The sequence below is a fragment of the Chenopodium album genome, chromosome 21 (assembly GCF_948465745.1).
Source record: "Chenopodium album chromosome 21, dcCheAlbu1.1, whole genome shotgun sequence".
In the NCBI taxonomy this organism is placed as follows: Eukaryota; Viridiplantae; Streptophyta; class Magnoliopsida; order Caryophyllales; family Amaranthaceae; genus Chenopodium; species Chenopodium album.
Window position 1 is genome coordinate 16063609 of NC_137854.1, and position 14581 is coordinate 16078189.

Consider the following 14581-nt stretch of genomic DNA (forward strand, 5'->3'; position numbering starts at 1 on the left):
ATTAATATATCTTTGAGCTTGATTATGCAACATCCTCCTCTAAATGATACTTCTCCATATACAAGCTTATATGATCTTGTCAATCAAACAGCATTTAACCGAAACTTTTATTTCCTGCTTAGTTCTTATGTCAAATACTAGAATAGTTATGTTATTGAATTGAATGTCGTGGTGTCATATATATTCAGAATCAGAGTTAAGCTCGCAGTGACAACAATTGGGAACTCACCAGCATTTGAGGTTTTACTGTGCAAAGGATTCTGAATTTCTGATTCTGTATCAATTTTTATCAGGAACAATACTGTTATTCTGTTAGTTATACTTGTGAAAAGTCGAAACTCATAGCTCAATGCATCAGGTAAGATTATATAAATGACCTACGTAAAAGCAGCCATATGATAACAATGGAAAGAATTACAAACTCAGATGAAATTGACAAACACTAGTTAAAATGTTAAATACAATATACATATCTTCAAATTCACATCAACAAACTCCTTAAAACTGAATAAAAACTAGTAAATCTTATTTAAAACACATAATCATTAAACTTGTCAATGATATATCATCTGCACTGCCTCTTCTCTAGCCAAGGAAAGCAACCAACGCGAGTGGCAAACCAATAATCAAAGGAGCCACACTTGATAGCCCTGCGGCACCATTGCTACCAGCTGGGGTAGATGAAGCTGGAGTAGATGAAGCTGGAGTAGTTGATCCAGAGGGCGTAGGTGTAGATGATGGGGTAGTTGATCCTCCGGACGCTTTGGCAGTTACTTGTAGCTTCATGCCTCCAGCACAATGTCCAGCGGTGCCACAAATGAAGTATGCTGGACCCTCCTTTAGAGTAATGGTGGTTTTTCCACTAGTGTGTGTTTCAAGGGCATTGCTAGAAGAACAACTGTCGTAGGCACTTTTGCTTACTTCTTCCACATTGTGTGTGCCATCGTAGGTAAAAGCTGGTATAATCACAAATTCACCACCGATTCGATTAAGCAATTAGTTTTTTGTACGTGTTTTATGTAAAAATGCAAAGCTATAGTTTTCAATAATCACGCCGATGTTTCATCAAAATTCTCATCTAATCCTTTTTACTGATCAAAGTTGTGATACTAGTCAATCATTGTTTGGTCCAGATTAGTTGTCACATTGGCCTAATCTATCGTGATTAATTCAAGAGTATACTATAGTATTGTGAGATAACATTTTGTAGCTTCATATATTGATCCTATAATTATATCATCTTCTCTTTATACGTTAGGCATTATTACTATAATTATTGTAAATGGAATTACATGGGACGATTAGATCTGTATTCTCAAACATTACTTATAGATATGATTTCCCCCTTCAAAAATTTATATAAAATATAGATAAGATTATTGAAGGAGGTTTGGACTAAGGGAGAATAAAATATGTTACCCACTTTATTACAACAACTAACTAGTTCTATTTTGGGTTTTTCTACATAGTACCCCTAAGGTATTCACTTTTCTAACCCGTGCCCACCCATTTTCAAAATTCCACACTGTAACCCCAAGGTACCTTTAGTGTCTACGATCTAACCCCCTACTAATCCTAAAGTTAACACCGTTAACTTTGTTAAAAAATCTGTTTTTAAAAAAAAAATAAAAACCTTCCTCCTGCAAAACCACCCACGCACCACCAACCCTTCCCTCCTCCGAACCCACCCACCCAGCGGACTTCACCCAAGCCACCGAACTTCACCCAAGCCACTGCACCCACCCTATGAACTGCACCCATCCTGCGAATCGCACCCAGCACAACGCACCGCGGAAACAACAACAATTCGCTGCCGATTCAACCACCAAAAATCTGATGCTTGAACCCTAAAGGACGAAAAACTCCAATCCTTTACCCTTTCACCCTCAAAATGGCCGGATCGACCATTGAAACCTCGAATGGCCGATTTGGCTATTTAAAGGGTGAGGAAAAAGGGGGGGGGGGTGGTTTTGCGCAGTAGTGGTTAGGGCTGAGGTGTTTTGGGTTGGGCTAGGGTGACGTGGTGCGTCAACCGCAAAGTTTGGGGTTGGGCTAAGGTGGTGCATCGACTGGAGTAGGTGGGGATGGGAGTGTCGGTAGCTGCTGGCAGTGCCTTGTGGTGGGGCTGGTTAGGGTTAGGGCTGGGTTCAATTCTCTTCATGGTTGTTGGTGTGTGGCAGTTGTGCTAGGTGTGGTGGTTGTTGGTGTGTGGCGGTTGCTGGGTGTGGCGGTGGCTAGGTGCATTGGTTAGGGTGGTTAGGGTTGGGTCGTGAGGGTGTGAGGGAGGCAAACTAAAACTAACGGTAATAACTAACGACAACTTAACGGTAGAGTTACATCGTAGACGCTAAAGGTATCTTGGGGTTACAGTGTGAAAATTTAAAAATGGGTGGGCACAGTTTAGAAAAGTGAATACCTTAGGAGTACTATGTAAAAAAACCCTTCAATTTTTTTTTGTTGGACCACCATTATCTTGATTCTTGCATTATTAATGTTTGATACAAACAAAGAAGTATGATTATCTTTCATTTTCAGCTAACAATAAGATGACTAGATGAGGACGACTTAAGATAAATATAACTTAGAACTTACGACATAAAAAGGGACAACTTTAATTTAATTCGAGTCAACTAGCATATTATAGATTCAATGACCAATGGGGTGATAATAAGCTACATATTAAATGACACGCCATCCCTTATCTTAATCTTGTCAAATGTCAATTAATTCTATTAAACATAAATCCGCTTACTTAATTACGGAGTAAAAAATAAGAGCCGGTTGTATTAAATATACACTTTTTTTTTTTAGGCATATTAAACATATACTTTCTCTAATTCATAATCATTGTAACTATTTCTTTTTATATCGGTTTCATAATAATTGCAATACTTTTATCACTCATTATTTTATTATCTTTCTCTATTAATAAACCTATTTTCACAAATATTGTATTACATCTCTCTTACCAACCCACTTATTATTATTATTATTATTATTATTATTATTATTATTATTATTATTATTATTTCTCCATTCTATTAACTATACTTTAAATTACCGCTTTTTTTTAATTTTTTCTTTTTTTGGAAATGCATCACTTGAATTTACACATTATCTACTGAGGTTTAATTTTTTTCATCAATATTTTTAATTAGATATTAGTAAAAATTATAATAAAATAAAATTATAAAAGTAGACATTGTGACTGAGGATCTGTTCATTTTTACTAAACTGAGTTGAGCTGAACTGAACTGAACTGATTGGAGTTGAAATACACTAAACTGAACTGAATAGAGCTGAAATGAATATTTTATGAGAGAAGGAAATTAGAAGCTGAACTGAACTGAACTGATTGGAGCTGAACTAAATTAAGCTAAAGTAAAGAGGCCCTAATCCAACAACATACTGCAAATAACATTTATTTATAATATGTTAGTTAAAAAGTTAAGTCAAAAGTAATATGGATTGTGTAAAATCTCAAGTGATGCATTTAATAAATAGCGGTGGAAGTATATATATAAAAATGAATCCTCTTTAAGTTTCCACCCTATAATTTTCCTTAAATTTTGTGCATAACTTAATGTAGCAATAATTACGAAATGGAGGGCATACTTTGGACAACTGCCTTTTGTCATTTTCACCATATAATTGTATATATCTAATAAGATTAGGTTTAAGATGACAACGTTGAATGTTGATAATCATCTTTATCTTTAGTTGTGTAGTTATTTTGATTGATTTAACTAAACTAGAACAGTTTGTCTAACGTGTGTCCATAGGTTCATATTACTGGTTGCGGAAGAGTTACACAATCACATGTCAAAACTATTATGTAGATTTCACTACTTCTAGGCTCAATTTAATATATGTGTATCTTATGAAGTTATGAGTAGTAGGCACGCTTAAGAACTAAAGTGTATAGGAAATGTTCTAGATTTATAATTGTAAGCCAAAGGGAGAGATCACTTACTTAGCGTATCACCAGCATTTAGCGATTTGGTGGTCCATGACGAGTAATCAGTGCCTAAGCTCCATGTAACGGGGTAGTCCGTGGCAAAGACCGCCGGTGCAGCCATCAGGATCACAAGAAACACCGCTGCGAACGCCATCTCTCTCGCTCTCGCTCTCGACTTAGATGATGCAAATAATACAAGTCTAGAAGAGAAGCTAAAAAAAAGTGTACTATATGTCTATATGTTTATCTTCAAAGGGGCTGCATGTAACATTATATAGTAAAAGTGGTCTTAAAATGACAGCGAAAACAAGGATTTGAACATGATTATTTATTAGTTGGCTATAATGATGTTTATCCAACTAATACTATTAATTAATTGCTTCATCATTATATAAACCAATTGAAACACGACTTTCACATAATTCTAAAGACATTCAACTTTTGGTTGGTAGCTGTTATTCCTTTACCTAATATGCACGTTTGAGTAATGATTCTAGACTCTACTAACTTTGTACCAACTACTATGCATATTAGTATAATTTACTAACTTCTCAACTTTTAATCCTTTTGACTTGAAAATAGGTAACCTCCATGATGTAACATGGTATACACGTCTCAAGGCGTCGTCCTATGAAAATTTCTATTATTCAAAGTAGCTAGAGTTGCTAGACGCCTTTATTTTATATTATTATTCTTACCAATTGTTCCTGTTATTATATGATGATGTTATACGATAAGAATTTTCTTTGGACTTGATTTTCATCGTTTTCCAATAAATCATATAGCATTATTGTCTTTTAATTAGAAATATCAAAGAGTAAGTATATCCCTCCAACTCTTTTTTGTATCTTAATTAGTTTCTTTGCCCCACAGTTAGTGACATATATGTCAATGCACTAACTTTAAATATTAATGAGATATCGTATAATATATTGGATATTATTGTATCTCCTATTTTTGTGAAAATATTATTAGCAAATATTATCTTGAGTAAATTTAGTCAACTTCCTAGTATTCTAAACTATCTTTTGATTCTTAGGTTAGGGCGATTGTAACAATTATATATTTGGAAAGAGATTTATGAGAAAGATATGTCATTCGAATATCTTTTCCTTCTATTTTTTCATGGTACCAAGAGCAGGTTAATTTTTTTTTCTTCATCATAATCAATCATGCCTGGCGTGGCGATGAAACAAAACCACCATCACCTGCACCAAAAATTGAACCTCATTCACCCTATTTTCTTGTTCTTGACCTGGGTATTATATTACACCAACTCGCCTTGAAGTTGACAATAACGATGAATGGGCGGCTGACATTCAAATTGCCTTGAAAGGAAGACGCAAATTTGGTTTTCTTGATGACACAATTATCGAACTGCAACTATTAAGCCCTAACATTGTATTTACTATTGTATTCAGCTAATGGGCCAATGTAAAAGGCCTACTCTCTCTCTTAGGCTGTATATATACCTTGTGCATACAATAATACAAACTACGAAATCAATTTCTAACATGGTATCAGATCCTTTATAATTTTAAACCCTAAGACCCTCTCCAATGGTGAGACTCAAGTTTGAGAATTGAAATACAAAATGAGTTGTTTTTTTTTACCTCCAATGGTGATACCATACCCAATTCTCAATTTAACAACTCATGTGAAGTCTGAATTCTCAATGGTGAGACTCTCTTAAATATACAAATGTCACTTTCAATTTATGACCCATCAATTATTATAAGATTAAAAAAAAGGTAAATTTAATATATTAGAATATTAACAAGAGCCCACACTTTTTGTCAAATGAGACTCAAAGGCCCCGTTCTTTAGAGCTGCTCTGCTCTGCTCTGCTGAGCCCTGCTCTACTATGCTCTGCTCAAAAGAAATCTGCTCTGCTCTCCTTGGCTCGGCTCTACTCTATATTTAAAAAATAATTAATAATAATAACAATAATAATTAATATTTAATAATAATAATTAATATTGTATTGATGATAATAATTTATTATTTTGAATAATTATAATAATTATTAATATTAAAAATAATTTAATAATTATTAATATTAATAATAATTAATATTTATTAATCATAATAATAATCAATAATAATATTTAATAATTCAAACTATTAAGAATTAATATTTAATAATATTATTAATTAATAATTTCTAATAATTATAACAATTCTTTCAAAATAAATAAATAAATAATAACAATAATAATAACAATCTATAACAATTTCTTTTATAAACATTTGATATTAGAATCACAATGTTTAGAAAAATCTTATGTGGGTATTGATTGTTAGTTCATTGAATCAAATTATTTTTTAAATCTTTCCATACATTTTAAGAATTAAAAAAAGAGGTTTCTTTCAAGTAGTACTTTGTATATTATTATTATTTTTAGGGTTAAAAATATATGATTAAGACAAATTTATAAGTAAAATCATTATTACTCATTAAATCATTTTATTTTAAATTTTTTGTGAAATAAATATCAGTAAACCATTTTCTTTTATCTTTATACTATTAACATATGTTAAATATGGTATACATATATTTATATTTTCACTCACCTAAATCGTATATGCACTTAATAATAATAATAATAATAATAATAATAATAATAATAATAATAATAATAATAAATAATAATAATAATATATTTATATTTAGAGGCCTGGATGTTTGTGTTGACTTGACGGGGTCTTCACCTTGGACACAATCGGGGTTGTCTGACTTTGTTCCTGGTCGAGTTGTGTCTGTGGCGGCTCAGCGGAAGCGGGACAAGTATGGGGCGCGTTGCAGGGCTATTGGCTATGGTTTTCATCCTTTCTCCTTTTTTTCGTTGGGGGAATTAGAGAAGGATGCTGTTGCGTTGCTGAAGCGAGTTCAGGCGTTCGCTAAGGCTCAAGATATTGGTGCTCGTGCGGCTGCTCACATCTTCAGCAGGATCGGGTTTGCTATAGCTAGAGGGGTGGGGGCCCATATTGTATCTCGGCTCCCCACCAATTGATTGACTTTGTAAGTTTTTTTTGATATTTTATAATAATAATAATAATAATAATAATAATAATAATAGTAATAAAAGTAATAATAATAATAATAATAATAATAATAGTAATAATAATAATAATAATAATAATAATAATAATAAATAACAACAACAACAACAACAACAACAACAACAACAACAACAATATTAATAATAATAACATTAATAATAGTATTAATAATAATGTGGAAATCTGCTCTGTTCGGCTCTGCTATTAATAATAATTATTATAATAATAATAACAATAATAATAATAATTATAATAACAATAATAATTATAATAATAACAATAATAATAATAATAAAAATAATAACAATAGTAATAATAATAATAATAATGATAATAATAATAATAATAATAATAATAATAATAATAATAATAATAATAATAATAAATAACAACAACAACAATAACAACATTAATAATAACAACATTAATAATAGTATTAATAATAATGCGGAAATCTGCTCTGTTCGGCTCTGCTCTGCTCAGCTCTGCTATCCTAAAATCTGCTCTGCTATCCTGAAATCTGCTCTGCTGAAATTTAATCTGCTCTGCTCTGCCTAGAAGCCCAAAAGAACAGGGCCAAAGTTGAGTATCTAAACTTAGCAACTTTCTTTAGGAGTTGCTAAGTTTAGATATCAACTTATTGGTATACATTGCAAAAAATACTCTCTCTTTCCTAAAAATACTCACTTGAGTCTCACCATTGGAGATGGACTAAAACTTTAAAAGAAAATGTATCTAATCTTCTATACTCTAGGACTTAATCAACGATGGTGGACGACGGAAAAGTTGATCCTTCAAATTGGTTCAGGCGATGATACGTGTCATTTTACCGTATTAAATTAATAATTTAATTACCTAACTTAGACCTTCAAAAATATTTATAAGTAGTAAAAAGGACAAGCAAGGGTCGATCCCACGGAGAGATTGTTAATCTACTATACTCAAATAACTCATAAAATACAATAACTATTTACACTATTTACATATGATGGGGGGGTTTAAAATGAATCTAGTAACCAAACTAAACAAGACTAAAAATACTAATCTACTATTTACAATAGACGACACAACTGATCGATTTAACTCTCACCTTTGCCAGAATTAAGCATTAATACAATAGATAGTCGACTTTAAGGAATTATTCAATTGATATTATTAGACTAATTGTAGAGACTTTGATAACAAAGGCTCCCCGTCTTCCCTTATTTTAAACCAATTTTGAACTAAGCCGAAATCGATTCTAAGCCAACTTAATTAACACAAATATAATCGCAACATGTCTTAATTAATATTGGGAGCATTAATATCTAGGAGACATCATTAGTCCTAATTACTCTAATCATATAAATGCTTAAAATAATCAGATTGAACTCACTTTCTAATTTATACCAAAACCATAATCGCAGACCTTGGGTAAATTAGGAGTTACTTGACTATACAGTCTAGACTAAGCCAAACCACATAGTTAACAATAATTAACAATCATACATTCACTTAGTAATATGCATAATCGTAATTTAATCAATGAGACACAAGCAAGTCCAAATAACAATTGAATTGCTAAATTACTCAAAGTAAACAATAATATCCAAACAAACTAATCTAACAATGTAAATCTGACAAAGTACTAAATCATATTGAAAGAATAGCAATTGAGAACAATAAGTACGAGAAGAACTTATGAATTATATGCCCAAGAACTCCGTACAAGACCCGGATTCGACCCCGCGAATTGTCGTGGCTCTCGTTCTACCTTGGGTTCGAGACTAAGCCCTCCTCCAATGGCGGTCTCCTCTTCCAGTTGCTCAATCACGAACTCGATCAAAACCCGATTTAGTCTATGATTTCTTTTGGTTGTAGTTGTGTGTTTTTATTGGAGAAATACGGGCTGTATTTATAACCAATTGCATGAACTGATTTTGCGAATTTTTCTTGGCCAAAACTCTATCTTGTGAATCTGATATATTCATCATACTACTCTTCGAAGGATATAGATGGAGTTGCGAAATTACGGGCATTAGTTAAGTATTTGTTGCATTGGTCTTTGCCTTTTTTTGGGGTTCTTCACGCCAACTCCATCCTTATCTCCTTTTTTTTTATTATTTTCTTTGCTTTTCTTTTATTTGATGATGAAAGCACGTGATGCTTCTGTTGCTTGGAGTTAGCAAAATGGGCTAACTTCTTTTTATTTGATCAAATCTACTCTCTTTAACTCTTACTTTCCTACCAAGAACAAACATTATAATATTAAGTATCAAATATTATAATAATAGCTATAAAATAGAATACTAATATAATATAAGAACTAAAAATATTAAAGTGATTAATTTCATAAAATAATTAATAGAAAACAACTATAAGACTAATACTAGGGACTAAATATACAGTATATTATGCACTTATCAAATTCCCCCACACTTAGTCTTTGATCGCCCTCGAACAAACTAAATAAAACTAACCTATAAAAGCAATAGACCTAACTCACCGTCGTAGGAATCGTGGTTACACTTAGCATGTGCAACCAGTCCTCTAACGTGAGAACATACCCACAAAGTCTTTTCATCTGGAATCTTTGAATCAATCAGCAAACATAACTAACATAAGCATTTAAACACTCACCAGCATGCATGGACCATATATTTAACATTTATACAAATTTCAACACCCTCAATGTCCGACATCGTATCATTTCCGTTTCTCACCTTTATTTTAGATATTTGATTAGATGTCTCTGATCATTAGAACTTTTATTAAAAGAACAAGGTAAAATGAAGGTGGGAACTATGTTTGGGCCTGTAATGGTATAGGTGGAGACTAGTAGAGCACATTAATACGTAGTACACTTATATCACACATCTCCAACATACTTTTTTTTTTTACTTAGTCTCAGGACTCTTAATGTTTTGTCTCTGTCAAACAGTTCTTGTAGCGAGTGTTCAACCAGTGACTCCCGGTCCAATTGGCCCAAGGCACTAGGTTTTAAGATACCCCTACGGATCTACTTACTCGAACTGTTTAAGCATGAGATAAAAACATCATACGTACATAACTGGGTTTTGAACCATCCTCTTTTTTTTTTTTTTTTTTTTTTTTTTTTTTTTTTTTTTGAAATTTTGTTAAACCCAGACATTGGTACGCAGAGCCTTCAAATCTGAAACTTTTCATTAGAAAACCATCAAATAATGACACCCACCATTCCACTTTACATCACAATTTAACAATATGCTCTACTTATCCCAAAAGGTGTTTCAATGGTTTTCTGGATTAATTTGTGAGTTTATATGATAAGAAACTTAAGCTCAAATTGGCTCAATATTGGATGATGTAAGTGGTAGGCTTTGATACATGATAAAATTATTAGTGAGAAACAAAAACTTTTACTAATCATACCAAAGAGGGGTTTAATCTATCTTTCATGTCTGTAATCCACAGCATGCAATAAATAAGAGACATTTTTTATTTATTTATTTGCTGATTAACCCAAAGTTCCTTCATTTATTCATGAAACTAGAAATAACAAACTTATTATTCGACAGCACCTCCTCTAAATTAAAAGCAATCCACTCAAAAATGAGCTATTTTTTACAGCCAAATATCCATTCAAATAGCATTCTCTCCATAACAACCAAATCAATTTCAAATATTCAATCCCCCCCCCCCCCCGCACTTAAACTTTTCATTGTCCTCGATGAAAACAAAAGGAAAGAAAGGGAAGGAGAAACTTAGCTGGTCATGTGAGCTGTTTCAATGCTGTGGATCAGCCCCAAGTTTGTGTTATGTTCTGGAAGATTTGCAAACTTTAAACTTTGAAGTACGGTGAAGCATCAAGCAGTTCATTTGTCTTATCAAAGAGTGAAATGTCCTGTCTAACCCTTTGTATTTGTTTGTTCAATCTGCCAGAGCAACATGGGGTAAGGCTGGTGCTAATTTCAAAACAAAAAGAACTCACAAAAACATGAACTATTAAAGAAAGGAAGAAAGTGCAGAAAAATAATCTTGGGTTGCCTCCCAAGAAGCGCCTTTAGTTTATGTCGTTGGCTCGACATTCTTCCCTTCATGCTTGTTCAAAGAATAAGTCTTCAATCATGGTCACATAAGCTTGGTCATAGAATGGTTTTAACCTGTGACCATTAACCTTGAAAGTTTTGTTGGTATCAAAATCTTTGATTTCTACTGCACCATGAGGAAAAACATTAGTAACAACAAAAGGACCAAGCCATCTAGTTTGCAATTTTCCTGGAAATAATTTCAACCGAGCATTAAAAAGAAGCACTTTTTGCCCAACCTGAAATGATTTCCTAGCTATGTTCTTATCATGAAAGGCTTTGGTTTTGTCTTTATAGATTTTGGCATTTTCATATGCCTCTAACCTCAATTCTTCCAGCTCAAGCAACTGTAATTTCCTCTCTTTTCCAGCAAGGTCGTAGTCTAAATTACATTGCTTTACTGCCCAAAAGGACTTATGCTCAATTTCCACAGGCAAGTGACATGCTTTACCAAAAACAAGTCTAAATGGAGACATATCTAAAGGAGTTTTATATGCAGTTCTATATGCCCACAATGCATCACCTAATCGAAGACTCCAATCTTTCCTATTAGGATTAACCATTTTCTCAAGAATTGATTTTATTTCCCTGTTAGAAACCTCAGCCTGCCCATTGGTTTGAGGATGGTATGCAGTAGCAAGTCTATGGGTTACATGATATTTTTCCAAAAGAGCACCAAAGGTTTTGTTGCAAAAATGAGTCCCTCTATCACTTATGATGGCCTTAGGCATGCCAAATCTATTAAAAATATGACTCTTACAAACTTAACAACAGTTTTAGCATCATCAGTTATCACAGCCTTTGCCTCTACCCATTTAGATACATAATCGACAACAAGAATAATGTAAACTTTACCAAAAGAAGAAGGAAAGGGGCCCATAAAATCTATACCCCACACATCAAATATTTCACAAATAAGGATACCAGATTGAGGCATTTCATTTCTTTTAGACAGATTTCCAGTCTTTTGGCAACGTTCACAAGATTTACAAAACAAATATGCATCTTTGTAAATAGTAGGCCAATATAATCCACATTCAAGTACCTTATGAGCAGTCCTCTGAGGACCAAAATGTCCTCCACTTTCAAAATTATGACAAAAAGTAAGAATAGAGGCATATTCAGGTTTGTCTACACATCTTCTAATCATTTGGTCAGAACATGATTTCCATAAATATGGATCATCCCACATATAATATTTAGAATCAGATATAATCTTATTCTTTTGAGCTTTAGTGAGTGTAGGGGGAAATGTTCTAGTCACTAGATAGTTAACAATATCAGCATACCAAGGAGTGTCAACACTATATAAAGATGCAAGCTGCTCATTAGGAAAAAATTCAGTTATTAAAGGCCAATCCTCTCTGGGAACAATTCTACTTAGATGGTCGGCAACTGGGTTTTCAACACCTTTTCTATCTCTAATTTCCACGTTAAATTCCTGTAATAGAAGCATCCACCTAAGCAACTTAGGTGTTGAATGACTTTTCTTTAACAAATATTTAAGAGCTGCATGATCAGAATAAACAATCACGCGAGTGCCAAGTAAGTAAGACCTAAACTTCTCTAAAGCAAAAACAACAGCATACATCTCTTTTTCAGTGACAGTGTAATTGCATTGAGCATAATCTAGTGATTTAGAAGCATAATGGATCACATAAGACTCTTTATCCTTCTTTTGCCCTAAAACTGCTCCTACAGCCTTATTACTAGCATCACACATAATTTCAAAAGGCAAAGACCAATCAGGGGGTCTAATCACAGGAGCACTTGTCAATTTGTCTTTTAAATCATCAAAAGCTTTCTTGCATTCATCATTAAAGTCAAAAACAACATCTTTAGCAAGCAATGCACATAAAGGTGAAGCAATCTTGGAGAAATTTTTGATAAAGCGTCTATAAAAGCCAGCATGTCCTAAAAATGATCTAACATCACGAACACATGTAGGATAAGGCAAAGAACTAATGACATCAATTTTAGCTTTATCAACCTCTAGACCCTTGGCACTAACAATATGACCAAGAACTACACCTTGTTCAACCATAAAATGACATTTTTCAAAATTCAAAACAAGGTTAGTTTCAACACATCTTTTCAAAACTTGAGATAAAGCATGAAGACATCTATCAAACGAATCACCAAACACAGTAAAATCATCCATAAACACTTCCATATCTTGTTGAATCAAATCAGAAAATATACTCATCATGCATCTTTGAAAAGTTCCACGAGCATTGCATAAACCAAAAGGCATTCTTCTAAAAGCAAATGTACCAAAAGGACAAGTAAAAGTGGTTTTATCTTGATCTTCAAGGGCAATGGGTACTTGTGTGTAACCTGAATAACCATCTAGAAAACAGAAATAAGATTGTCCAACAAGTTTTTCTAACATCTGATCAATAAATGGAAGGGGAAAATGATCTTTTCTAGTAGCTTGATTAAGTTTCCTATAGTCGATACAAACTCTCCATCCATTAGAAACTCTAGTAGGGACAAGCTCTCCTTCATTATTTTCTACAACAGTTATTCCACTCTTTTTAGGTACCACATGAATTGGACTTACCCATTGGGAATCAGAAATAGGGTAAATCACTCCTGCATCTAACCACTTTAGAATTTCCTTTTTAACTACTTCCATCATTGAAGGATTCAATCTATGTTGAGCCTCTCTAGTTAGTTTAGCATCTTTTTCAAGAAAAATTTTATGCATGCACATAGCGGGGCTAATGCCTTTTATGTCAGCTAAAGTCCATCCTAAGGCTTCCTTATGATTTTTAAGCAAATTCAATAACCTAGTCTCTTGAGATTGATTTAAAGAACTTGAAATAATCACAGGTAGAGTCTCATTATCACCCAAATAGACATACTTCAGATTAGAGGGAAGGGGTTTCAATTCTAATTCAGGTGCCTTAACAATAGAAGGAATCAATTTAGGCACAACAGAGGGTAAAGATTTTTTGCATCCATTAGAAACATCAGATTCAATCACATCAGACGATGCTAGAAAAGAATCAACCAATTCTGTTTTTTCAATATCACCAAAAACACCATTTTCAAACAAATTTTCACACCACTCATCAAAGACATCCTGAGCCATCCAATCACATGCATCAAAAGAATCTATAGAACTAACATTATTGACATCATTAGGGTATTTCATAGCATCAAATATGTTGAATTTTATCAGTTCTCCATCAAATTCCATTGTCAAATTACCTTCATGAACATCAATTTTAGTCTTGGAAGTCTTTAGAAAAGGACGTCCCAACAACAAAGGAACGCTATCAGATTTATCACCCATATCAAGCACATAAAAATCAGCAGGAAAAACTAATTCATTCACTTGAACAAGCACATCTTCTAAAACTCCCATGGGAAATGCATTAGATCTATCAGCTAGTTGGATAACCACATTAGTCTTAGACAAAGGACCAACATTCAAAGTATCATATACAGACTTAGGCATGACATTGATTGAAGCACCTAAATCTAGCATGCATCTTTCAAAAATAGA

General features: G+C 33.0%; 1 protein-coding gene across 1 annotated transcript; it reads right to left on the reverse strand.

Annotated features, from left to right (window-relative positions):
- Positions 1-396: 396 nt before the first annotated feature.
- Positions 397-4186, reverse strand: LOC145602923 (blue copper protein-like). Its single transcript, XM_081659067.1, has 2 exons — positions 3974-4186; positions 397-956 (listed from the first exon to the last, which is right to left on the reverse strand). The coding sequence occupies exons 1-2, from the start codon at positions 4110-4112 to the stop codon at positions 586-588; spliced, it is 510 nt and encodes a 169-aa protein (XP_081515193.1). The 5' UTR covers positions 4113-4186; the 3' UTR covers positions 397-585.
- Between the last annotated feature and the right edge of the window lie 10395 nt (positions 4187-14581).

Coding starts and splice junctions, on each gene's coding strand:
- LOC145602923 (XM_081659067.1), bottom strand. CDS start 4,112: ATGGCGTTCGCAGCGGTGTTTCTTGTGATCCTGATGGCTGCACCGGCG. Junction 957..3,973: donor AAATGCTGGTGATACGCTAA/GTAAGTGATCTC, acceptor TGATTATACCAG/CTTTTACCTACGATGGCACA.